This window comes from Boleophthalmus pectinirostris, unplaced genomic scaffold (assembly GCF_026225935.1).
Source record: "Boleophthalmus pectinirostris isolate CB_2022bp ecotype Guang Dong unplaced genomic scaffold, ASM2622593v1 HiC_scaffold_23, whole genome shotgun sequence".
Lineage (NCBI taxonomy): Eukaryota > Metazoa > Chordata > Actinopteri > Gobiiformes > Gobiidae > Boleophthalmus > Boleophthalmus pectinirostris.
The window spans coordinates 27,876,588-27,904,545 of NW_026571207.1; the positions used below are offsets into that span (position 1 = coordinate 27,876,588).

The 27,958-nt window shown below is 37.2% G+C and overlaps 1 protein-coding gene across 1 annotated transcript; it reads left to right on the top strand.

Annotated features, from left to right (window-relative positions):
* The first annotated feature begins 664 nt into the window (after positions 1-664).
* stag2b (stromal antigen 2b) lies at positions 665-27,958 on the top strand. Its single transcript, XM_055158950.1, has 34 exons — positions 665-847; positions 2,701-2,841; positions 2,932-3,010; positions 3,121-3,264; positions 3,340-3,436; positions 3,515-3,591; positions 3,677-3,881; positions 4,287-4,438; positions 5,914-5,987; positions 6,061-6,184; positions 6,274-6,372; positions 6,548-6,627; positions 7,037-7,144; positions 7,440-7,551; positions 7,637-7,754; positions 7,840-7,943; positions 8,050-8,142; positions 8,227-8,316; positions 9,356-9,559; positions 10,005-10,075; positions 10,150-10,237; positions 10,322-10,402; positions 10,844-10,936; positions 11,651-11,825; positions 13,213-13,352; positions 13,523-13,624; positions 15,771-15,919; positions 16,742-16,870; positions 17,070-17,296; positions 18,682-18,895; positions 20,334-20,441; positions 20,924-21,050; positions 22,255-22,332; positions 25,245-27,958. The coding sequence occupies exons 2-34, from the start codon at positions 2,798-2,800 to the stop codon at positions 25,266-25,268; spliced, it is 3,810 nt and encodes a 1,269-aa protein (XP_055014925.1). The 5' UTR covers positions 665-847; positions 2,701-2,797; the 3' UTR covers positions 25,269-27,958.

Below are 27,958 nucleotides of genomic sequence, written 5' to 3' on the forward strand. Positions count from 1 at the left end.
ACAGATCTGACCTGTAATTTGGCATGGTAGTCTCCATGGATCTATGTAGATTTATGAAAGACACAGCATTTATGGCAGAGAATTATTTTGCACACTAATAGGTGTAGTTTTTTCCCCCAAAAGCTGTCAGTGTGCTAAATAATTAGCTGCCATAATTGTTGTGTCTTTCATGTACATTCATTTTTGTCTTGGCTTCATTGTGTTGTTTGTGTCAGTGTGCATCAGAGGGAGTTACTAATTGTAATTCCATAGTTTGTTTTCTCATTCAATGATGATAAAGGAATTAATCAATCAATTAATCAGATATATAAGTTTAATGCCATATTGTGAATCATTTCAGGCAAAGCAATATCTCCACGGAGACAAGCAGGTGATGAGTCTCAAACCACATCAGTTACACAGTGCACAATAAAATGTGTCAAAAAAAGTATTTTAAAGATCCATACTTATGTGGTTGAAAGTTGCCATTTTGCATGTTGTCACATCAGCAGCCTGCAGTGTGAGTCAGAGGAGCTGAGTGGATCTTTTGGGTTCCGCTGTGGGGGCAGTATTCCCGATGTAGTACTCAGATGTGTCCTGTAGGTGTCAGATTATTCGCGGTGATCTCCTCTTTCTGCTGCTGGCTGCCTATGGCTGGCCGCTAGGTGGTAGCTCTGCACCAGGATTTCCTCCTCTGAGGTCGTCGAAACAACAAACCGAACTACGGAGCAGCGGGGCGACAGACCGTCCGAAACCGCCTCTGACCGCGACTTTTAAACTCTTTTTGGTGATTTTAGCGGGATTTTAAGCAAGATCGGAAAAGACAATTATAAGTTAGGACTCTACCACTGCTGTATTTTTCAACAAGGTAAGTTAGCTGTAAAATGGCGGAGAGCTATCTGGAAGTTAGTTGAATTGTATTTTGCTAGCCGTGATGCTAACCGCGCTAGCTGTGGAGGGGCTCAGAGCGCGGCGTCTGCCTCCGTCAGAGCGGTACGAGGCTACTTCGGTAGTTAGCAGGCCAATAAACTGCATTTTGACTGTAGTTGCGCGTAATGACTTCACTCGCAACATAAATACACCACTTAATAGTTTAAATCAGGTTAAAACACTTTATATATTTGTAAACAAAGTGTTTATTGCTTATGCAATACGCTGCTGGAACTCCCGAGGCAAGATGGAGGACGCAAGGACGTGATGTTTTTTTAGGCGACGTTAGCATTAGCTGGAGCAGGGCTAGTGATCTAGCCATCGATCTTTTCACTACAACACGGTTGCCAATATATTATTCGTTTACTGTAAGCGGAATTGCAAATGCGGTTCATCCAAGCGTTATCGTTCGTGTAGACAAGCTATAAGTTGGCCATACAATGGAGCCTTGTTACTGGGTTAGCTGCGCTAATACTGCTGCTGGGGCTTGCGTTGTTTTGTTATTATTGAGTCCCAACTATGATAGCTTCAGTTAGTTTTCGTGTTTCTGTTTCCCTGATACGCGTATGTGTCTATAGAACGTACTTTTTAATCGAGCGTTATTTTTTGCACTCATTACCACGTTTCCATCACATGGATCTATTTTCCTTTTAAGGCAAATGATAAAGTTTCAGTGGCTAGTGGCGCTAGCATCCGTAGCGCACCGGTGTCAATTTTGACAGAAGCCGGGGAAGAGCGCAGCTGTGTCGGCGTTTTTGGAGGGAACAGAGGCGCTAGATTTAGGCGCTGTTGAGTCCAAGTTATAGCCAGGATGGGGTTCATTCCCTCGTTTTGGACAACAGCGACAACAATCGATCCACAACAATGAGTTTATGAGGTACACTTAACGATTTGGCGCCACTTTTAGCCTACACCCATACAACGCGACATCACACAAATCGCCCAAAATGCAATGGTGTAGTCTAGAAAGACTTGAAGCACACTTTTTTCCCCCCTCAAACGTGACTTTCCAGCGTATGCTACTTGACAGAATTAAGTTTATTCACTTGGTGCATTGACTATATTGAAAGTTTCTGGTGCTTGTTCAGAAACTTGATATGATGGCATGAAGTTTAGTCGTTTGTCCTGATGGTAAAAGCGGTGCGTGTATTATTTGCTCACCATAAAGAGTGATAGCCACTCTTCCCAATTAATCCCTCCGTTCTTGTTCGACATGTATACATTCGCAGTGTCTTTTGCTTGTGAACTAGCCCAGACTTGTTCAATACCTATAGCCCCTTACCATCCAATGTTGCTTGCATGTTTTTATCGCACCAGTTATTTTAATGACGGGAGCAAAGTTAGCGGTCCGTATGCTCTTCCCTATCTGCCTATTCAAAGTAGCGCACAGATCAAAGCGATGCAATGCTCTGTGGCCTGCAGTATCTTGTTGATGTTGATACCGGCATTTCATTGGCTGAGTAGACAGTGGGGCGGATTGGACTGTGCCATATTTGGCCACAGAGGAAGACACTCTTCTACTGTGTATGACGTTGTGCGTAAACCCAGGGAAGCGGAGAAAGAAAGGAAGCCAATAAGGCGAAGTCTGCGTATGACTGAGGTAGTAGTGCCCGCCCCCGTTACCATGTGAAATGCTTTTTTTTTCTTTTTAATTGGTTGGCATTAAAAAAAAACAAACGCCTGGCTTGTGTTAGAAGATGGAATTGTCCATGTCCGCTTTTGAACTCAACGTTTCTGCAATTTGTACTAATATTTCTGTGTTTCTTTTTCTGTATCTTTTGTGTTTTTCAGTTTCCCATCTCAAGTCGCATGCAACGTGTCCAGTTGTGTATATACTGAAAATCGCAAATCAATCATAAGTTGAAGTTATCCAGAAGATGTTACAGAAATGATAGCAGCACCAGAAATACCGCCAGAGTTCGCCTATCCTCAGTAAGTGCACACGTTTACTTAGCTATTCAAGTATAAAAGTCATAAATTATATTAAAATTCCAATTTATATATCTCTGTTTTCTCTTCCAGGGACACAGACACACGATTCTCCTCAGACACAGACTTCTCAGAGGATATCGATGGAAGAAGTACAAGTTCGAAAGGAAAGGTATTTAAATGGATTGCAGTTCACATATCCTGGGTCACACTAACCAGGTCAATTAAACTGCCACCCAATTCTGTTTCCTCTTTTTCTAAGTCTTGTTTTATTTTCGCCAGGGGGGTAAGAAGGGCAAGAAAGCAGCAGGGGAGAAAGGCAAAGGAGGAAAGGGGGCGGGCCGACTAAACGGCCACCACCAGGAGAATGGCATGGAAAACGTGATGCTGTTCGAAGTGGTGCGGCTGGGCAGGAGTGCAATGCAGGTGAGCAGCGCATCTACACCATAGAATATGTGCATATAAAATAAACTGAAAAATAATACTGTGTTGTTCTTCTAGTGTGTTGTAGATGACTGGATAGAGTCTTATAAGCATGACCGAGATGTTGCGCTATTAGACCTCATAAATTTCTTCATCCAGTGCTCAGGATGCAAAGGTATGGATATTTCTAAAAGTTTTTTCTTCTTGGTTTTTGTGCTTCTTTTTCTGAACATTGTATCCCCTTGTTTTTCAGGTGTTGTCACCGGTGAAATGTTTCGTAACATGCAGAACTCAGAGATCATTCGACGAATGACAGAAGAGTTTGACGAGGTATTCCATTGTCCTTTAGTAACATAAACTTCTTTAGTGTCTTGTGATTCGTTTTCTGATAAATATTTGTTTTGTGTCCCTGCAGGACAGCGGTGACTACCCTCTAACTATAGCAGGGCCTCAGTGGAAAAAGTTTAAATCCAGTTTTTGTGAATTTATTTCGGTGCTGGTTCGTCAGTGTCAATATAGTATCATCTATGATGAGTACATGATGGACACGGTCATCTCTCTCCTCACCGGACTATCAGACTCCCAAGTCAGAGCCTTCAGACACACCTCAACACTGGCAGGTGAGAAAGCAGCAACGAGCCACTGCTGTGTAATCTGAATGTTGTTACATCTCATGAGGTTTATAGATATCTTCATGTGGAGTTATAGATAGCATTATTTATGCAATATTTTGTAGAAGTAAAGCAACAGCCCAATGCTTATTCAAATATTCAAATCAATACATAAAGCAGAGAAGCAAGACTGTCTTTCCTCTCCTTAGCCTTCCTCTTTTTCATGATATAAATGAAATCAGTATAAATCTGACATGAGTTTAAAAATGTGTAAGTGATTAAAATATTGATGGTAATGTACTTCATTCAAATTTACTGTCCTTATACCAAGTCATCTTTCTGTAGCCTTTCTGTTTCTTACCTGTTTACGTTATGCTAATACCTATCCTTTTGTGCCTTATTCGAATTGAACAGCGATGAAGCTGATGACGGCCCTGGTGAATGTAGCTCTCAATCTGAGCATCAACATGGACAACACCCAGCGGCAGTACGAGGCCGAGAGGAATAAGATGGTGGCCAAACGAGCCAACGATAGACTGGAGCTGCTCCTACAGAAACGCAAAGAGGTATGATCCGGATATGCATGCAACTGATGTGTTAAAAACTCAACCTTAGATCTACTTTGCATGTTACTGTAGGCAGCTATATGTTAATGAAGCAAGAAATTGTGTATGCTATTGCTACGCTTGCATGACAAAAAGATGAAAGTAGTGTTGTTTGTGTGAATGTGTACGTCCTGAATCTCAGAACATTCATATCTTATGCTGCAATCTTAATTCTTAAAAATCATAGTGTAAGGTTAGAGTAAAATGCTGTGTGATTTTGCTAAATTATTCTATGTGCAAAATTACATTATTATTATTATTATTATTATTGTTACAAAAAAATAAAAAAACAATGGTCAAACATGGAGATTAACATTAGATTACTAGAATATGTAGTGAAGCTATCAGTTTTCTTCTGGACAGTTTTTGCAATCAAGATGTTTCGGCTCCCACTCAGAAGCCATTTTCAATTGATGGTACTGTTTTGAGACCCAATAGACAAAAGCAAATCAAAATATTGCTAGAAAAAGGTTAATTGACATCGTCTAATCTTCATTAAAATGTGCATGTGAAATTTCAAAGCCCAGTTCACATATTGGAAATCTGTTATACTCAAACTGTATTTAAATGTTTTCTTATTTCATATTTTTATTGGTATTTATTTATTAAGGGGATAATGCATATTAAAAGGCAATATAATACTAAAGAAAAAAAACATACCTGTAAATGGGCAGGATTGTAGCCAAAGGTAATTTCCATCCTTATTTTCTCTTATCTGATGTGTACTATGTGCTTCTGTAAGAATAGCAAAATGTTAATCAAATGAATTAAAAAATGCCTTCCTGTTATACACCTATAAATGCATATATTTAAGAATGAACTTGGTGTATGCTGGTGCAAATTTCCAACAATTATCCCATGTGTATTGTGCAGTTGGAAAGGCATGGCTCCTGTAGGCTGTGGGCCCTACGGTGTCTGTGCTTGTGCGGAGCATTAGTCACACATAATTGTCACTTGATTGGGTTATGTAACCGTGGGACCCACTGGGCATCCATCTGCTTGTCCGCTGTGCTGCCTCCGTCTGCATGGTGCCACATTTGGCTGTCACACACGTCTTGTTACATTGACAATGGCTTCTAGTCATGTCCTGTTTAGACAATAGGCTGGTCCAGTGCTGACTGCTTAACTGATTTGTAGATATATGAAATTTTCAACTTTTTTTTTTTCTCATCTCAATGGCATTTTCAGCATAAAATCATTGTTGCTTCATTGTGGTCTTATACTATCATTAACAGTAATATAGTAGATCAAATGCATTCTATAACTATCCTTCAGAAAAACTCTAATTAGAAAAATAGGTTAATTTAAAATATTTCTTTACCAGTAACATCTCAAATCAGTCTTGATACTTGATGGTACCAAATTGTTTTTTTTGTTTGTTTGTTTGTTTGTTTGTTTTTGCTGCTTAAAAAATTATGTTTTTATTTTTCTTCCAGCTCCAAGAAAATCAGGATGAGATTGAAAACATGATGAATGCAATTTTCAAAGGAGTGTTTGTCCACAGATATCGGTACGGTCTTAATGTGATATCAATTTATTAATATCTGTTTTATTATTTTTAACTAAGTTTGTTGCTTTTGCAGTGATGCGATAGCAGAAATCAGGGCAATCTGTATAGAAGAGATTGGGGTGTGGATGAAACTTTATAGCGATGCCTTCCTCAATGACAGCTATTTGAAGTATGTGGGGTGGACAATGCATGATAAGGTGAGTGACCAGATCATTTCAAAATGTGTCTTTTGTATTTTTCTTGGTTAAATTTTAATGTGTAACTTTCATGGTATTTTCTGTCACAGCAAGGAGAGGTACGCCTGAAGTGTCTGACAGCTCTGCAGGGACTCTACTACAACAGAGAACTCAATGCAAGGCTGGAGCTGTTCACCAGTCGCTTTAAGGTGAGCTCCACCTGCTGGACAAATCATGCACTGCAGTCAAAGCAGTGTTCATTCATTCAGTACCAACACTGAGGCCAGCATTATTTCCCTATTGTTGTCAGTTTTCAAATTAAAATTGAAATACACACTTATATGAATATTATTATTTAATAATGTTTTTTTTTGTTTCATTCAGGACCGAATCGTGTCCATGACTCTAGACAAAGAGTATGATGTTGCAGTGCAGGCAATTAAACTGCTCACTCTTGTTTTGAAGTAAGAACCTTATTTGTCTATTTGTTTGTATTAGTCTGCTGTTGTAGCTGTCTAGACCGTTGCTCCATTGGATGTGACTTGTGTTTGTGGAACAAGGGGGCAGGGATAATTTAGTCTGGAAAAACATATGCTTTCAAACTATTTAAAGCTCATTTATTACCCACAAGGCCAATCATCTTGCTTGAGATGATTAACGCTTGTGCTGGGCTATAGACATTTTCTAGCTTGTTCTACTGGGTATTCGAGTAAAAGAGGACATTTTTCTGTTTTTCATCCTTAGTTAATAACGTGTAGGCAGAGTGCAAAGTTTGGTTTAAAGTCAATATGCATCACAAGTCTAAAATGGTGGACTCTTCAGAAATAGTTAGTGTGTTGCCTCTGACATGTTTTGTGCTGTTTGTCCCTGCAGTAGCACAGAGGAAGTGCTGACCCCAGAGGACTGTGAGAGCGTCTATCACTTGGTCTACTCAGCTCACAGGCCCGTGGCTGTCGCAGCGGGAGAATTTCTCTATAAGAAGTACGTCGGTCTACACAGTCTGCTTGCTATCCATGGGTTAAAAAAAGAGAACATTGTTACTATAGAAATGATCAATTCAGAACAAAATATTATATCTTTTGAATGCTGAAATTTCCTCAAAATGCCTTTTATGTATTATGACAGCTCCTATTATACTTTCCTAATGATAAGTCCTTGTTATAAAGTAAATTGCAGTCTTTTTTAGAAATAGAAATTAAGTGTCAATTCTTTGCCAAAAAACTTTTTGATGTTTATATATCTACTCAATTTGTAATCATGGCTTTTCTGTGTGTAGATTGTTCAGTCAGCGAGAGCCAGAGGAAGAAGGCGCCCCCAAAAGGAGAGGACGACAAAGCCCAAATGCCAATCTTATTAAAACGACAGTCTTTTTCTTCCTGGAGAGTGAGGTATGAAGTTTTTACAGCTGCTCATAGTTCTAGTTTGCTGGCTGCCAAATGCTAACCAATGCTTCCATTGTTTTAATCTTCATAGCTCCATGAACATGCGGCCTACCTGGTGGACTCTTTGTGGGAATGCGGTCCTGAGCTGCTGAAGGACTGGGAGTGTATGATCAGCTTATTGTTAGACGATCCATTACCGGGAGAAGAGCGTACGTTACCTAATCTGTTACAAGACAATTTATTCTTGAATTAAATGTCTGTAAGGACCATATTAAATTATTTTTGTATTACCAGCTCTCAACGACCGACAAGAAACTGCATTGATTGAAATAATGCTGTGCACCGTACGGCAAGCTGCTGAATGCCACCCACCGGTCGGTCGAGGTTCAGGAAAGAGGGTAAACCTCCACTATACACTTTACTAAATATACTTTTGAAGACTTTTATTTTTATTTATTTCAATTTGTTTTCATATTGTTACAAATGTATTTCATTTATTTTCAGGTAATGACTGCAAAGGAGAAAAAGACACAGCTAGATGACAAAACTAGAATGACAGAGTTGTTTGCTGTAGCATTACCCCCTCTATTGGCCAAGGTAGGATATAACATTTATTTTAGTCACAATTCAGTTTTATATAAAATTATGCGTTCAGCTAATTTGATCTTTATTTGTTTGCAGTATGCTGTAGACGCTGAGAAAGTCACAAACTTGTTGCAGTTGCCTCAGTTTTTCGACTTGGAAATCTACACAACGGGGCGTCTGGAGAAGGTTGGTGTTTGGACATAACTTAAAATACTAAATAAATATCATATTTTCCAGACTATTGAGCGCACCTGAACAAAGGATCTGTTCATATATTAGCCACATTGTTTTATTAGCCGCAGTTGTCAAAGTGTGAGAAGAAAGTAGCGGCTTATAGTCCGGAATTGTAATGTAAAATATGAATATATCATTTCAGTTGGCTGCTTTTAACTGCATGACATTTTAAAGGGGTGGAGGAGTCAGTTTTCCCTGTATTAATTGAACGTGAAAATCTTTTTTTACAAATGACAAAGCTGGTCAAATATATTGTCTGTTACCAATTACAACTAGGGATATTAGAATAGTGTTGTGACATTAATAACAACTCCTATGAACAAAAAAAAATATAATTATCACAAATTTAGAATCAAAATTAAGTGACTGTGAATTCAATCAAACAGAAAAATATAAACCTAATTAATAATAATGAGGTTTTTGTTAGCGGCCCGTTTATGTCATATTAACTTTGTCATTCAGAAAGTTTGATTTCATAGAGCTGCCTCATACTAGTGAAGTGGATACTCTAGAAAATAGAGAAGGGTGTGTGGTTAAGTTACGTTTGTTTATGAAGGCTCTACATCCGCCACATATTTGTCTCCATGGATATTTTGTTGCATTGCATGGAATGTTTCTCAGTATGGCATTAAACCTATCTATCTTGTTTTTATTATATTACAGGTATTTTTATTGCTCAAAAATACCCAAATAATGAAGTGCTTGTTCGCTGTTTGTTTATGTCACATTATCTTTATCATTAAGAAAGCTTGATTTCATAGAGCTGGTCCCATATTAGGAAACAAGAATCTGAAGAAATACTACTTTTTGATATTCCTTTTCTCAATAATTGTAACTTTTTAAAATTCATAAAATTGTACATTTTAAACAATGACATCTCTAATTACTACAGACCCTTAACAGACAGATTATTGTGTTGAAATCTTAAAACCGAGTAATACAGCTTTCTGGTTAACTTATTTCAACATGTTTCTCCTCTATCTCTCCTCAGCACCTGGAGTCCCTTCTGCGTCAGATCAAGGAGATAGTGGAAAAGCACACGGACACTGAAGTCTTGGAGACCTGCTCGAAGACGTACCATGCCCTCTGCAATGAGGAGTTCACAATCTTTAACCGAGTGGATATCGCCCGCTCACAGCTGCTGGACGAACTGGTGGACAAGTTTAACAGGCTACTGGAAGATTTCCTACAAGAGGTACAGACACATCAGGCTCTCATTAAAAAGTTTCTCTGACAAAGTTTTTATCGCATGAGTTAAGTTCACGTCCATTTACCTGGTTTCAGTGAAGTCAGGGTTTTTGAAACCTAGAAAATAGTACACTGTTAAGTAAAGCATTGTTTTATTTGTCTGCCAAATGTTTGTCTCCATGGAGATGCTCTTGCATTGCATGGAAAGTTTCTCTGTCAATCCAACTATAACTATATCTATCTTGCTTTACAAGACAATAAGTTACAAGTGTTTTTATTACTCTAAAATAACTTAAGTTGCATTCACATGGATATGGATAATGTTTAATGCCATACCGTGGAACTTTCCTTTTGAAGAAAAGTTTTATTTAAACCCACAAATGTAATAGTTATTACTTTCTGTATGAAGAAGTACCTGGAATCACAATATTTATTCTCTAATTTCATATTAGGGAGAAGACGCAGACGAGGACGATGCGTATCAGGTTTTGTCGACTCTAAAGAGAATCACAGCATTTCACAAGTAAGATTTTCTTCATTCTTGAACATCTGTTGATTTCATTTGTATGCCACTAATTTTTATATTTGTTTCCATAGCGCACATGACTTATCTGGCTGGGACCTTTTCACCAGTAATTTCAAGCTCCTAAATACAGGCATAGAAAATGGAGACATGCCAGAGCAGGTTTGTAAATGCATAAAGTTTGAACTGTAATGTTTTATTATGATTTTTCTGTCATTTATAATGTATTATATTCTCTGTGAGCAGATAGTCATCCATTCACTTCAATGCACCCACTATGTCATTTTGTGGAACCTGGCGAAATCTTCTGAGGGTAGTGCAAGAAAGGTGAGACCTACAGTGTTTTGCTGTCAAGAGATAATTTGGATGTTTGTTGTTTGGTATTTTTTGGCAGATTTTAAGTAGTTAATGAGATTTATGAATTTTAATCAAGATAGAGATTCAGGCTTCTCAAATTGTCAGTGACACTCAAGAGTCACTTTAATCAAGAAGCTCACAGCCAATCCTCTGTCAGGGAAAGCATGTGTTTTGGAACAGATTTCATACCTTGGAAGAAGACATTTGATTATTTTGTTTCTAAAATAGCAATTATTAATAGTCAGTCTTGTTTATGTTCAAGAAATTCATATGGAAAGCCTATTTTTTTTTTGTCATGTTGCCCAGCTTTATTTTGAACTTAATATTTTGTACTTTTAAGCTATCATCAAATCCGTTACATCTTGTTGATATTATTTCGATAAATTGTTACTAAATACTGCTATATTTCAGGACGATCTGGTGACCTTGAGGAAGCAGATGAGAGCGTTCTGTATGATGTGCCAGCGCTACCTCACCAACGTCAACACGGCCGTCAAAGAACAGGTAATGACAGGATGCCCCAGAATCTATATGCATGCTTTCGGGGACACTTTACTCTTTCTTTCTGGACACTACTTTTGATATAAACTAGCAGTGAAAAGTAGCCAAGGGATTTCGTAAAATGTAGCAAAAACAAAACCTGAGTGCTGCTTTCCCTTTTGGTTGAAATTGTAAGCAAGGAAACCATGTGCTTGAAGATTACATTGTATTTATGAGTTGGATAAGGGTGCTATGTTCCAAAACATTATTCATGGTCATATTTTATCTCGATTTCAGTAAATATTTTATTATCTAGTAATATCTTAGCAAAATTAGTTTAGTTAGTTTCAACAGTTACATTTTTGCATCTATTACAAGAAAAGTTGAGAATGGATACTATATGTGCTAACAGTTATATTTTGTTAACACAATAATTACTGTCAGCATCAAATGATTATAGATTAAATATTGACCCCTATAATATATAGGTTAATGTGTTTACTCTGCTGTAGAAGGTTAAATTGCATGTAAATGTAAATGACTAAATACTGCTATTTATTTTTTTATTTTATTATCCTGCTTGATTATTATTGTGTACAAAGTAGTTTATATGTTACTGTTTATTGAGTGATATTTCTGTAGCAATATATTGTACTTCAAAATTCGGTGTGACAGGCCTACTTAGACTTATTGATTCATCATAGAAGGCTCTTTAATGTTTGTGTCTTCTCCCCATAGGCCTTCACCATCCTGTGCGACCTGCTGCTGATCTTCAGTCATCAGATGGTGTCAGGGGGCCGGGAGCACCTGGAGCCTCTGGTGTACTCCCCTGAGGACTCGCTTCAGTCTGAGCTCCTCTCCTTCATCCTCAATCATGTCTTCATCGACCAGGATGACGACTCCAACAGCACAGGTAATGTTGGTAGGTTTAAAATGACATCACAGCATTTTATATGCAGGTAAAATCAATATTGTTAATTTATTTTATTTTTTTTTTTTTTATTTACACATTTATTTTGGGCAAGTAAAGTTTTACATTCATATACAATGGAACATATAACATAAGTGAAATCATAATAGAAATGAAAATAACAAAAATGTACTATTATTATTATTTTGCCCAAAAAGGAGTGGGAAGAAGAAAACTTATTTAATCCCACCCCTACTCTTCATAATCTAACACAATGAGCTTCTTTTGCGTTTTTCAGACATTTTGATTTAAATTATATGAACTGTTTACAAGTGCAGACAAAGAGTCACTCTTACAGCTTTGTAGTATAACATAAGTGTACCAACAATGGTAAAGTTAAGGATACAGACAATGGTAAGAAACAACAAATACAAGTAATGTAACGGATAGCACATACCAGCAGTGGTAAGAAATGTAATGTAACGGACAGCACATACCAGCAGTGGTAAGAAAACAACAAACATAAACCAGCGCTACAGAGGCAGTATTGTTCTAATATTATGACCCACTCTCCATACACTGTGACCAGACCATACGTTTATATAACAACTTCAATTAGGTTCCAATACAGTAAGTTCTTGGGTTTAGTCAGTAATTGAAAATACCAGGTACAGCAATAGTGAATTCACCAATATTGGTAGTTTTCAAATGATAAAATGCAATGTCATGCTTCCCAATGGGTATTAAGAGACAGCTTTTCCTATTTATTACCTTGTATTTTTTTCATGAAATTTTGGAAAGGTAAATGTCCCCAAATGCCCATCTGTATTAAATGTTACTGGCCTATAGATTATTGTGAAGTCATTTGAAACCCAGCAATAGTCAATGAAAAGCACTTTAAAATAATTTGTGTACAAAGTGTAAAAAGTCTACTTATATCTGGTATAGTTACAATACTGTTTCAGACAGTTTCATCTTCTAAAAATATAGTTATTGTTAAACATTTTTATGTTGATTGTGGCTTATTCTGACTTTTTATTGGTGATGAACAGACCTGCAAACCCTATTGTCCTTTTGGGATTGATTGAAGCTATTTGAATGATTGATACTGGCAATCTAGTGTTTTTATAATATCTAAAGTATCACAAATTTGAACATTTTCCTGTATAAAAATGTCAGCTTTGCATCTTTCATTCATTGGCATGGCTAAAAAATAAAATTAAAACGTATGTTAAGCTCTTTAAGATGGCTTACTTTGTTTCCACGAAGCCAACATCAACAAATCGCTGTCAACACCAGTATTTAAGTTACATTCTTGTTCGCACTGAAGGTGTTGGTTTGGCTATTACAAAGCTTAAAATAATAAGTAAAATTCTGTGTGTGTCCTCAGATGGCCAGCAGGACGATGAAGCAGTGAAGATTGAGGCTCTGCACAAGAGGAGAAACCTGCTGGCTGCCTACTGTAAACTCATAATTTACTGTGTGGTCGAGATGAAGACTGGAGCAGACATCTTCAAACAGTACATGAGGGTAAGAACATTTTGAATGAAACAAAGAAAACTTTAATTAAAATCCTTGACAGTAACAATGCTAATGTCACTGGTCTCATTGGACTATTTCAAATTCTTCAAAAATGTATTACATATATACACATACATAATAATTAATTCTAAATCAGTGTTGTGTGTATTTCTCAACAGTATTACAATGACTACGGCGACATCATCAAAGAGACCATGAGTAAGACCAGACAAATCGACAAGATCCAGTGTGCCAAGACCCTCATCCTCAGTTTGCAGCAGGTCAGTGGAAAATGGTTGTAAAACCAATAACCCCAGGGATAACCTAGTATACAATTTAAAAATGCATTCCCTAATATATAAATATATAAATATATATCAATTTGTATTTTATGTTTTCTTTTCCATTGAACAAATAGAAAATGCTAACTTAACTCCCTCCAAAAACGCGTTTCAGTAGATTCAACCTTAACCAAGAAACTACTGCGATAAACGATTATATTGACATTTTGAAACCATTTTCAAATAATATAATGACAATGGAATAAAAATGCAAATACACCCTTTCAAAGATCAATAAACTTTCTAAAGAACATTTAACACAGGAACTGCAAGACAACCAAAAACAACAGGCCTAAATAAAATAGACTTGTTAACATAAGAATAGCCTAAAGTAGTCTGGCTTACAGCAAGGACTTGTTAAAAAAATGCACTTGAATAAACCATTGTTGAACCAAACACAACCAAACCAATAAATAAAATGGATTATTAAGTCTCTGTAACAAAATTGCCCTTAAAAGTGATTTTGGTCATTGACTTAACATTGGAATATTGTGGGCCCTCTCTCTGTGGCTGCTGCTGTGAGCCTCGTCTTGGTCTTGAAGTGTTTGTATTAACCCGCGACACAGGATCCTCTTTGGCTGTGAGGGAGCCGCTGTCCTGTCTGGTATCGTGTTTGTGTCTGTGTCTTGTGGGATGTCAGTGGATTTCAGGCTCTCCTGGGGGCTCGGCTAGCTGTGTCAATCAGGTATGGGTTAATGACGGGTGCTGGGGTTTGAGCCATTTATTCTCGTCGTTTGCGCGCTCGCTGCATTGACGCATGTGGCCGTTGAGATGTGTCCTACTCACTCGTGTTGATGTGGCATCATGATTTGTTTTGTCACACGGCGGCGATGAACTGTTTTGGTGATCTGACGGCGGTGCTAGCTTGTGTTGTGGCTTCATGTTAACCGCACAGACAGCGGTGCTTTCTGCACTCAGGCTGCGCGCGCATCTGCTGTGTTGATAAACATATAATCTGTCTATAGTTTACGCTCACACATTTGTTCAAGCTTCATTACAATAAGGAGTCAGTACAGAGCGATGGAAGCCTTTTTGACATTCAGTCTCTTTCGTAGAGAGCGATATAGACGAGGAAAACAGACAAGCATGTAAATAGAAACTATTGCGGCCAGAAAAGTTATCGGGCTAAAAAGTTATTGTATGATTAATTGATTTATTGATTATAGTTACAAGGCCAAACCATTACTTGAAAAATATTAGTATGTTTTATAATTTTAGCATATTTTTTTCTTTTTCGTTCTTCAATGTATGTTGTGAAAAACTCTTCTGTACATTTGGCCTTCTTTTTTTTTCTTCAATTGTTCTGGTCATTATTACGTACCCAATATGTAATGATGAACTGTCAAAAGATTTTTGAAATGTCATGTAAATGGTTACAGCTATCTGTAACAAGCTGTACAAGTGCTGACAAGGAATATTGTGCAACTAATGTGGCAAAGACAAAAATGACACAATTACATAAAAACAACAAAAAACAAAAACATTGTCTTTAAGTGACACATGTCATCAGGTGGTTTTAAAAGTCCTATATTACACAATGGATTCTGGTGAGCTTTACGTCATTATAATGCTGTTAACTCCTGAGAAAAGTACCTGGGGTTGTGTTGTTTCATTCACAAATGTTTGTGTAACCCTTTATTATCAATTTACATCCCCAAAGATCAAAATGTTCTTCCACCTTGTGATGCCATGTAATGGTAGTTTTCAAGTTCACAGCTACCTTTTACCTTTAGTTCAGTAGAGATTGACAATTCCAGGTTTGAATTTATCCAATTGATTCTAGTGAATGGAGTTTAAAAACACAGTGGAACACCTCCTGTATCACCATATGACATCACAAGGTGGAACAGAGCATTTTTTGTTTGTGAGAAGAACTGCAGAGTTTGTGTGTTAAACGTGAATGGAAACTCCGGGTATGTTTTTGATGAGGGATATGATATGTTTATAACACAGATCAGAAAAAAAACATAATATAGGCCATTAATGGTGCATGTGACCATGCATCAGGTCTCACTATTTGGTTATCTGCTTATTCTAGTCATCTGATTTTCCTTACCGTGTAAGTCACTGTCTTTCCATTTTCTAGCTGTTTAATGAGATGCTGTCAGAGCTGGGTCACGGGTTTGACCGCTCATCGTCGGCGTTCTGTGGCATCAAAGAGCTGGCGCGTCGCTTCTCTCTCACCTTCGGTCTGGATCAGGTCAAAACCAGAGATGCCATTGCCATGCTTCACAAGTAAGACCTCCATCTCCGCCACTGCCTTTCTGTTATAACTTGGACCTGTATTCTGGATCTGTCGAGGGAGACAAATGACTTGTTCAGAAATGCATGTACCCCTGCCATATTACATCTGCCCCCAATCTGAGCTGAGATGAGCAGACTTTAGTGAATGTGCCCTCTCTATTTTTGTATCTCATTATTTATTAAAGGGGTCAAGCTTATCAGTGGCACAATATGACAAGAGAAAGATATACGCTAAAGAGATTTCCATGTTATTCTTTACATTTCAGTCTTTCAGAGGATTTGATGGGATAATGATAATGACTTTAATCATAAATGTATCAGATAAGACATGGGTAGACTTTCTACAAATTGTTAAAGCTCTTAAAATGTACACAGCATTCATGCATAACTTGGTCTCTTATTAATAAATCTAAATCATTTCTTATGTCATGCTATTTAAAAAAAAAAAAAAAAAAAAATGGTGGCACCTTTAGTTAACCTTTCCAACATTTATTGCAACTTTCTGGAGGTGGCACGGCAACTGCATAATTCCATGGAAATAGAAAGTTAGAATCAAATTTTTATGCCAACTATGATTATAAGCAAAGGAATTACATTTCCATGAAAATGCAAGCCCACCCACAGTAAGGACATGTTTTTCTATGCTTGTCGGCATCTAAAAAAGAAAAGTATATTTTTTATGGCTAAAAAGTTACACAATAGGGCTTTTAAAACACAATGAACATTGCTTGATTTGTTTTACAGTAATATTGGTGTGAAACATTTTTTGATGAATTTGAACTAACTGTGCTAATCTGTCTCCCCTCTCTGCAGAGACGGCATAGAGTTTGCTTTCAAAGAGCCCAGTCCTCAGGGAGAAGGGGGTCCGCCTCTGAACCTGGCGTTTTTGGACATCCTCTGTGAGTTCTCCTCCAAACTCATGAGACAAGACAAGAGGACTGTGTAAGTATTTCCTGTCTCGAACTTCACTCACTTTGACACATTTTAACAGATGTTTTCACAACTGGTGCATCTGTTCTTCTGGCACAGATGTGGTGGTTTTGTGCTCTCATTTTACACACCATCACAACAGCACAGCTCATTGAATTGTGTAGTTTGTTAATTTTCTCGTCTCCGTGACCTTCCATGCTGCGGTCCCCAGGCACATGTACTTGGAGCGGTTCATGACGTTCCAGATGGCACTGCAGCGTGAGGACTGCTGGCTGCCCCTCATCTCGTACAGAAACTCCCTACAGGCAGGGGGCGATGATGACACCATGTCCGTGATGAGTGGCCACTCCAGCAGGGGATCGTCGGTGCGCTCCAAGAAAACCAAGCCCCCTGTCGTCACAGCTGGACCCTCTGTCGCCAAACGGAAACTACCAGAAGGTAAACTACATGCACTGTTTATAACATGGTGTCTATAATATCTATGGCTGAGACAAGAGCTCACATAATATAATTGCCTCAACTTTGTGCACACATGAGGAAACTTCTTAAATAAATCTGCACTTTTTTATTTATCTGTTCTTTTTTTGGACAATACTTATACTTCAACTAAGGCATTTATAGGCATGTTTTGCAAGTTCTTTATAAACTGCAAATGTATGTTTGTTTTTTTTTATCAAAATTTTAAAAAATTATTTATTTTTTTTACATATCCCCCACCCCATTCAGGTGTTTTTGTGCTCAACAGTGCAGATTATAGTTTGAGTTTGACTTGTTACAGAGGCAGTGTAGGAGCCCAGATTAACCCAGATGCACGATCTCGTCTTGAGCTCTGAGCTGGTGGAGCAGATTAAACAGCAGATGGCACAGTCACTTAAAGCATACTCCGTGTTTGATCCCTTCTCTTTGTGCATTATTACTAATATCACGATTACATTGTTCAGTCAAAGTAGCTGCTACATGTGCCCAGGTTATTCTCATACCTTGCATAGAAAACACTGCCATTAGCTGCTCCATTGAAGCTTAAAATAGGCTATTAAAAATAAAAAATATTCACGCCGTCAAATATAAAAAGTATATTCAGCCTTCTCAAACTCATTTTAGCTTGCCTAATTTGAGTAAAATAAAGGCCTCAGATATGAAGATGATTTCTGAATTGGGAACCAAATAATTTGAATGAAAATTATTATTTTTCAGGATTTTTAGTCCAAAAACAGGGCGATATTTAGTTAAATTTTAGGATCAGGTCTAACTTTTACAATTAAAGGTTGCAGATTTAAATATGTGTGTTTTATGCACCACATAGTTATCCCCAGCTAGTTTTTAAGTCTATGGGAAAAATGAATGGAACTTCAAGAATTGTTGCGTGGGGGGACTTTTGACACAACCCTCAACAGTATCAATGGTTTTCAAAATGGTGAGCAGTTAGGCCATTGCCACAACAGGTTACATTTTAGAACAAAATACTATATCGTGTGAATGGGAAAAGATCCTCAGTGTTGCATAGAACAGTAAAATTAATCCCATGAATTGTAATTGGTACCTAGCAGCAAAATCAAACACCTAAAGGACCATGAACGCTCGTATGGATCACAGACTTTTGAAAATATGTTGTTTAAATCCATTTTGTATTTTTCTCTTTGAGTTTTCAGATCATCTTAAAACTTATTTGGCAGTTTGCTAATGTGTGCATTGTGTCTCCATGGCAACTGTTGAACGTTCTGCCAGTACACATCCGTGTAGAACCCCCTCCAGCATGATGTCACTGCAGAGTACTAGTAAAGTTGTTTATTGTCTGACCTGTTCCATGTCTGGTGTGTTTGCAGAGGAGAGCAGCAGCAGTGACATGTGGCAGCAGACCATGCAGACTCCAGTTATGATGCCCTCCCCCCACCTCACCTCCACCGCCATGAGAGACCCCAAGAGGGCGAGAGAGGACAGCTACATGGGCGTGTACCCCATGACACACGAGCAAACACCCCATCACCCCCCACACCATCAACCCACGCCCCAGCACCACCCTCCGCCCATGGACTACAAGTATGGCTTTTTCGTATTTATCAGTTTAAAAGCATGTATCTCTTATATTGAAACTCTACCTTAGATTTGTTCACTATATTAGCTTGGGCCTTGTTTTGAGTTTCCAGTGACCAAAAGGACTAAAATTTGGCAAATCTGAGCTAATACTGAAAATTGCAACAGAATTACGATCTATTTTCCCTTTTTGATTTTGAAATTAACACATTTGGGTTTGCTATTATGGCTCAGGTGACAGTCAGGTGTTGCTAAAATCTTTTATCTAGAGTTCTCACTGTACAGAAATGCACATGGGCTGAATTAAAATATGTATTATATGACCTAATAATGAACAGTGTATCAGAATCCTTAAATCTGAAATTTTACCTGTAAAATAGACATGTCCTTAAGAATTGCTTCTCAAATGATAATTAAACCATAGCCCCAACACTGGTCATTAAGTGGTCATTGCGTCTGTCTGGCCAATCCTCAAAGATGCACTTTTTAATTACAGACAGCAGTTTATTTCCAATGAGCACGATGTATTACACGTTTGCTTAATGCCTTCTGAAGATTTTAATATACATTTAGGCTTCGGTCCAGATGCATCAGTCCAGTGGATCGCCAGTCTCCTGAAAATGGCATCCGAGGACTTCAGCTTGTGCCAAATTACATTAGATCTGGTCGTGTGTAATTCCCCATTTGAACACTATTAATTTAGAGGGCAAATGGTGGAAAGCGCTTGTACTTAACTCTGCCAAACGCGACTCGTGTCAGGGATAGTTTATTTATCCTGGATGACTTGGGCGGGCAGTGGTCCAGACCTCCAATATGTGGATGTCCATAGAGCTTGTTTTAAACGTGTGTGTGTGGTAGTGTTGTCATGATACAGAAAATTAAATTGCTATTTTAATGCTAGGGAATAGGCTTGAGACTGGGTAACAAAAATTCCATATTTTATTTTATTTTATATGTGCGTTTACTTAAGTTCAGTTGTTGTCATAAATGTGACTGTATGGTATGCTGTACTTTGTTTTGTCTTGAATTTAGTTTTGTCTCTTGTCTGCTAAGAAAACTAAAATCAAAATAGGAAAAAGAATACCACTATATAACCACGTGGTCTTATACTAATTCTATAAATCAGGACCTTAAACTTTACTATACTATTGATACTCAAATGAGTATCTAGTTTGAGCATTGATTAGTATCTGGGCATTTTATTGTTTGGCTTTTTAACATTGTGTAGGCAGTTGGTCATCACATTGTGGAGATTAAAATCAGTAAAAACAGTCTTCAGTATTAGATCAACAACATGGTTCAAAGTTAAGATATGAAAAAGTTAAGGTTAGGCTAGTCTAGAAGTAACTACGACATGTATTCATTTCCTGGAGACCCATCCTAACTTGAACCAATGAACTGTGCTCACATCACATAAAACTCTACCGTGTGCATTTGTGTGTAGTTCCCAGGTGACGTGGATGCTGGCTCAGAGGCAGCAGGAGGAGGCACGGCAGCAGCAGGAACGAGCCATGAACTACGCCAAGCTCAGGTCCAGTCTCCAGCATGCTATGTGAGCAAAAGACACACATACATCTTGTTTATTTATGCTAATGTTTGCCATCTCTTCCTCTGATGCTATATATTGGTTTAGGTGTTGCCACTTCCCATGTTCCTAACTCTAAAGATTGTGGAGTAGGAGTAGTTAATATTTTTGATACTTTGTCTACGTTATATTTCAGTTTGTAAGCTACTGTGTCCAAGTAATTTCCCATGTAGATCATTGCAAGGAATTTTTTCTAATAGTGATCATTTTAACTATCCCCTTGGTTTAAAACTGCAATTTTTTAGGGCAAATAAATAATTTGGACAGATTATTGGTTAAAACATGACTGAGCCTACCCAAATGCTCTTGAAATTCTCTGTATGAGTTTTAACCATTTGAAGATGTTTTAGTTCAAACATTCATTCATTTGAAACCATAAATGTATGTTTTTTTTGTTGTTGTTGTGAATGAAAATAAAATCATACTGATATCTATTGTGTTGCCCCCAGTCGTCGAGGCACTGGTCTGATGGAGGAGGACGAGCAGCCGATCGTGGAGGACGTGATGATGTCATCGGAGGGCCGCATGGACGACCTCAACGAAGGCATGGACTTCGACACCATGGACATCGATCTGGTCAGTCCTCACCACTTTGTGCCCTGTTCAAGATCACTGCAATAAAGCCAATCCATCTGCATCTTCTACTGAGCTGTCCTTTAAAACCATCTTGTACCATTACTTCAAATCACTTAACTAGACATGGGACAAATGAGGATAAGATGGGACTTTATTAAACTTTCAGTGGAGAAATTAAATGGTCTTTGCTGCTCTTAAGTGCAGAACAACTATGCATGATATACTAATACAAAATTGGACTATTTATCAGTAAGAAATGTAAGGTAGAGGTAAAATACATTATCTACCCCATTCATGCCAGATTTCGAAAATGAACAACTTTTCTGTACTCTTAAGATTTCCTATAATTCTTTACTTGATCAATTCCCAATTTGCCTCTCAACTTATTGACAGTAAGAAAGTAAATTATGGTAGAAGTAAAATGCATTATTTTACTTTAATTTTGGAAAATTACTTTGTTTTTTTCACCTATTCAGATTTCTTAAAATCCTTAGGTTAAATAAAAAACAATTGTTCAAAATTTGCCTCTCCCAACCTATCATTATGGCTCAGCACTGCATTACAATCAACCAATTCTGAACTCTTCTCTCTTTTAGTATGCCTCCCCAAATTACTGTAGAGTTTGTATTATTTTCATTTAACAAATGTACAACAATATTTGGGTACACTGTAAGAATGTAGCCTCAAAAACACTTGTATAGTACTTTTCATCACACTCAAAAACGTTTCGCACAGTTCAAGACAGACAGAGCACATATAAGAAACAGGGAAAAAAAGGTTATTTGAAGGCAGTTTTGAACATGTGAGTTTTCAGGGCTTTTTTGAAGATGGTGAGTGTGGATGAGTCGATGTTTTTATCAGCTCCCTGCCCAAACACATCAATGAGCTCAATTATTTTATCAAAATGTTGTGTAACTACCAGTATTCTGAACCCTCTGGCCCAAACTATGAATCATAACTGAATCATTTGCCCATGTGAGGCCCAAGCAACAAATCTGTGTGTAAAATGTCAGGCCAAAAACCCAGAAGTCAAGTTTGGATGTTTGCTCTTGAGTTGAACTTATGAAAATCTCACCAAATGTCATGTTTATTCAGCTAGAAAATAGTGTTTTCTAATTTAGCTATATTCATTACATGTCTGCCTGATAATCTGCACAGTCCACAGCGCAGAAGTGAAAATGTAAACTTTTTCGTCTTTTTCCAGCCTCCATCTAAGAACCGTCGTGAGAGGTCCGAGCTCAAGCCAGATTATTTCGACCCCGCCTCTATCATGGACGAGTCGGTAAGAAACACAAACCGATTTTCAGTTTCATGTATTTTTTATTGATGTGTGAACAAATGTGGGACTGTCATTCAGACCACAAATGTATGCATACCTTTTCATTTTTCTGCAGCAAAAAAACATTCATTAAAAAGGTATAAAAACCACACAAACCTTGAGTAAATAAACAAATACGAATAGCATCACACAATAAATAAGGAGAAAAGATATATCAAATAATAATAACAAAAAAAGGGGGCTGGGGGTTGGTTTAGACAGTTTCAAAAAAGTCAGTAAATGGTTGCCAACACCTCTCTATTTTGTATGGATTTGTAATTTTAGATCATATTTTAGGCTAGAACTGGGCTGAACAGTTTTGGTGAACATTTTAAATATGAAGCATTAACATTTGAACAGAGGCAGACTTATGGGCTGTTTAACTATTACAAAAACTGAATGTTTAAAGTTGTGAACTACAGGGTTGGGAGGTATTATGCAAACTTGGATGCCGTTTGCAACCACTAAAAATGTCAGTTTTATCCATTAGTGTTCCATCGACATTTATTACTACATAATTTTTAAAGGGCACATATGACGCTATTTTAATATTCTATGTCGTTGTTTCCTTATCAGAAACATTCTTGGAGTTGTGCGTTGTTTCACACATGTTTAACACACAAGTCCTGCATATTTAGGGTTCTTGAGTTCTTCTCTCAAACAAAAATGGCTTGATGTGGTAATACAGGAAGTGCTCCAATCTTTAAACACTACACACCTTTACTAAAATCATTTGGATAATTTCAGTCCTAGAATTTGCCATCTCCAGGTAAAAGTAGCTGTTAACTAGGTTGTTAAACAGAAAACTACCACAGCATGACATCGCAAGGTGGAACAGAGCATTTTGAGTTTTGGAGATGTAGACAGACTGATGATAAAGGATTATTGAGATATGTGTGAATGAAACAAAACACAGCTCCAGGTATGTTTGATGAGGTAACAGCATTATAACATGGCTAAAAGCTCATAAAAGTACATTTTGCCTAATATCGAAAGATTATCAGACTACGCCACTTCGCACTCCTTCACATGTCTCCTGCAGAAAGAGCCCGTGTCCTGTCTAGTATCATGTCAGTGTGTTGTAGGATTTCAGCAGATTTCAAGCTCTCCTGGAGGCAAGGCTAGTTGTACCCATCAGGTATGAGTGGATGTCTGCCTACTGAAGTTTGAGACGTTTCTTCTCGTCATTTACGTACTCGCCCGTATTAGCTCATATAGACCATTAAGACGTATCCCACTCACTAAAGTTCATTTAGCATCATGACTTATTTTATCATACGGTGATGAACTGTTTTAGTGCACTGACAACAGCACTAGTTAGTGTTGCAACTTTGTTGACCACAATGGCGACAGCGGCGCTTTCTGCACTCAGGCTGCGCGTGCATCCACTGTGTTGAAAAACAAATAATCCATCCACAGTGTTTCCTTTTAATAAATGCAAATAAATACATTCATGTATTATCATAATTCAGGAAACTGCATTCCAAACCCCACATGCCTATCTAGTATTTCTTGACGTAAAAAACAGAAGATTTTAAAATATTTGCATTCTAAAACTTTTTTTCCTTTTCTTACTAAAAGACAGTTCTAAAAATTATTTGATCATTTGAAAAGAAAAGTACCCTTTTTTCCCTCTAAGACAAAATGTACCTGATTAAATATATACTTTGGATCAAAAGGCACACTCCCTCCTTGTAAAAACACCATTTCACCAGGAGTAAAATAACATTGTAACTTTTAAAGGCTCAGGATTTGTACTCATTCATTTTCAGTTGTCCTTGAGTTAAGTATGCCCCCTGAATACAATTGTAGTAAATCTCTACACAAATTTCTGTAGAAGCCACATCCGTTTGTTTTCAAAATGAATAGACATTTATTGTACCATCAAACTTTAGTACTGTTGAAATGGAGCAGGTCAGGTTAAGGTAACATGCATTATTTTGCTTGTCCTGACTTGCTTCAGTGTGCGTCGCTATATAAACAATCATAATACTTTTGTTGACATTTTAGTTTGTGAAATCTGAAAAGGTCATGTTGAGGTGACTGGAGGAAGCTTTTAAGCTCCTATCCACGTTTGCGAGCACAGACCTGCAGATATGACCTCATCAGGAAGTGCCTCGTTAGCATGCACATGATGCAGAGACATGTCCGGGCTTTATGAAGGCAAAATTTAACTTTAACACTGTGTCCTCCCCTGACTCGCACTTTCAGGGTCACCCAGGCAAAAGTCTACACAGATATTAATAGTGAATCTTGCATTTTATAGTCACATTTTCACTAGTTGAAGAATAATAATTACTATAATAATAACAATATAAAAAGTGGACTTAATTTTGGTTAAAGTACATATAATTAACCAGAATAAGACTTTATATGAAAGGAAGACTAAAACACTAGTGCCACTAACATTACCTTTACAACAAATCTAGAAATGTTGAGCTTCAAAATATCTTACAAACTGCAGTACTTGGAGTTTCGAGTTTTCGGTCAGTATGGAAATGTAACCAATATTTGCCAAATTTATTTTTTAAGCTTCCCTTGGGCTCTCGGTGTGTACCCCTTGTCATTTCCGGTTTGTCCTCAGATTTGTTTTTGTGCATCAGGTTTGTTTTTGTGAACAGACTGAGTAATTGGAAGTAGAAGGCTAAATTAGGCTAAATGTATATGGCTGCGTTTTTCTACCATCATGCTGAACATTATTTCATTGTGTTTTATTGTATTATATATAAATACTTTTAGGTTTTAGTTTTACAGAAGTAAAACAAAAGATTCACATCAGATTGTCTTGAGTACTTATAGTGATGTAAACTTACCTTTTACTTTTAATTTCTTATTTCTTTTACTGTTTACTAATGTACGTATTCTGCTCTCTCTAGGTCCTCGGGGTGTCCATGTTTTAAGCTAATATCCAGATGATTTTGACGCTGGAGAAGAGAGAAGAGGCGCTTTGTATTTAAAGAGAATTTTAGATGCGAAGACCGAAGTGTTTTCTGTTTAAAAATAAAAAAAATCCTAAAAATCGCAAAAAAAACAAAAACTAAATCTGGCTTGTACTCCACGTGGACCAATGACAACCCACACTCAGTGTTGCTTGCTCAGAGAGGACTTTGTTTCAAATATTTACTTTTTATAATCTTGGGTAAGCTCTTCCTGTTTGAGAATAATAGTGTAACAGGCCACTTCCAAAAACCTATTTAGAAACGTGTCTGAAGAAATATCCATAGCTTTTTTTTTTTCTTCCAGATTTTTTTAATGGGGATGAATTGGTGTGTTTTAACTTAAGAAACATTTTTTGTTTTATGTCTAACCCTTTTTACAATTGTAGTAAGTTACCAGGTGTGAAGTAGTAATTTATAAACAGACTGTAGTAGCTTGCTTGTATACTGTGTTAGCCAAGTGGATGGAGGTCTTCAGTTTCTGTGCTCCCCTTTGCTCCTCCCAATCTCTCTCACTTATGTCCCGTGCTGTTGGGTCTTCGTCAAAGTCCCCCCCAAAAAACCACTGTTGGTCCGAAAACGCAAGATCTTGAAAATACTTCCACTTCTTATGCTGTGAAGCTAGAGTCCTTTTCGAACAGAACTCAGTAACTGGTTTTTAACTGACCCATTTTCTACACTTTAGTTTTGATCAACCAACATTTCAGACTGAACGCCATTTTTAAATACTAACAAGTTGAGTTGACTGCTGTATACGGAGTGGCTGAAAGGACATATAAAATGTAATTGTGAGCCGATTCTGCAGTTATGTTAATATGGAAACCTCCACTCAAAATCATGTGAACTTTAAAACATAACACTGAAAAATGGTGGTTTAATTGAATTTGAAAATGTTTATTGGTATATTGCTTAGCCCTACTCTTGTACTATAATACGCTCAGCTTTATTTAGATTTTTTTTGTCTATGTAGCCATACTAAACAAAATTTCTTAACATAACAAATCCTGAGATCTGATCACATTTTTTGATTTTTAGTTCACTTTTTTTTTTTCTCTAGACTTGATGCCATTGGGTCGGCAGCATTCATTCTTTCAAGTATATATATATTTTAAGTGACAACATTAAATAAGACTGGACACTTAAATCACCCTAAAATGTGTACTTTAACTATCACAGACACTGTTTTGTAGAAATGTTACTGAGTTCTGTTTCAACTCTTTATTTTATTTTATTTTTTTAATATTTCCCCAATTTGGACCACTACAGATTTGCCAACGTATAATTAGGATACATTGTTTTTTTCTCACAAGGTCCAGCAGCATAATGTTGAATGGGTATCTCTACATTTTAAATAAAAGTTATATATGGATCGGTGCTGCATTTATATACGTGCTTTTTGTTTCTTATGTTTTAACTTTTCAACTTCAGTCACAAAGTTTGAGAAATGTGTAAGTAACAAAAAAAATGAAAGCATGTGTTGACAGCCATGCGAAAAGGAAGATTTTTAAATTTGTATTTTAATGTTTTTTTTTCCTTTTCGGTCTTGATAATGTCTTCGGATTTCTACCTTTTTTCCTACATGTAAATTAGTTTGGATATCTAATGAAGCAACTTGTGAAAATCAGCTTTAAACAGTTTTTTCTCCTGTCACAAATATGCTTAGATCTGAAATATAACATTACGATATTACAAGGTAGTCACTCAGACAATACTGAAGATTTAAAGAGTTATTCATTACCGCCGTGGCAGCTAGACAAGGCGTAGATTTTGGCATATAAGTGTCACTCGAATTTATTGAACTGTTTTGTCTACTGACGTTTCTTTTGTAGTCATTCCATGCTTAAGCCTTAAACATGCTCGCGGAGGTCACCTATCGCAGTAATCTTCCTTGTCTGAGACCCTCATGTTTTAAGGCGGTTTGAGAATTTGGCTTTTTTTTTAGGACATACATAGGTTGCGTTCATGGCATTTTGTCAATTTGGTGTGATTTCAGATGGAGGGCAGGGGCCTGTATAATGCTATGGAGAATCTAACCAAAATTTCACATTTTTTGTATAGTTTTTTGTTTGTTTGTTAGGAATTGCGTCCACTAACTTGCCATATTAAGATTGAAGTCTTTTCAACTGACAACAATCATGTCTGAAAAACTAATTTTTTTTATACGCGAACGTCAGTTGTTCTGATAGCAAACCTTAAACCAGGTCAAAACTTCACTTTGTTTTAATAGGCAAATTCTCCCATAGATTTCTGACCTGCCCTCCACCTCAGCGGTAAACTATGGGCAGATTAGAAAGATGCGACGTGACGTGAACCCAATCTATCAAGAGCTGGTCAGATATAATGTGATGGAACAGCTTATATGTGTTTGCCTAATTATTTTATGTAAGTAAAATGAAATTCTTTTAAAGGACAAAAGTACTGTTTATTGTTTGTTACTTACCACTACATTGGTATAAATTCTTATTAGATCATGTGTATATATACAAATTTTAATTTCATTTTTTTCCGTTTTGCCATTTCTGTGTTTTGTTCCTGCACTCTTGCCTACACTCTATAAGTTGATGTCTATTATCCCACCCTCTTTCGGTCACTGTTTCTTCTGCTTTGTACTTGTCTGGAGACAGTAACTTTTGAATAAAAATCAACACATTTCA

What these genes read in the sequence shown, in the direction of transcription:
- stag2b (XM_055158950.1), top strand. Translation starts at nt 2,798, where the DNA reads ATGATAGCAGCACCAGAAATACCGCCAGAGTTCGCCTATCCTCA. An exon ending in CCAGTGCTCAGGATGCAAAG is followed by an intron (nt 3,437 to 3,514) that starts GTATGGATATTT and finishes CTTGTTTTTCAG; the next exon opens with GTGTTGTCACCGGTGAAATG. An exon ending in TGTTCACCAGTCGCTTTAAG is followed by an intron (nt 6,373 to 6,547) that starts GTGAGCTCCACC and finishes TGTTTCATTCAG; the next exon opens with GACCGAATCGTGTCCATGAC.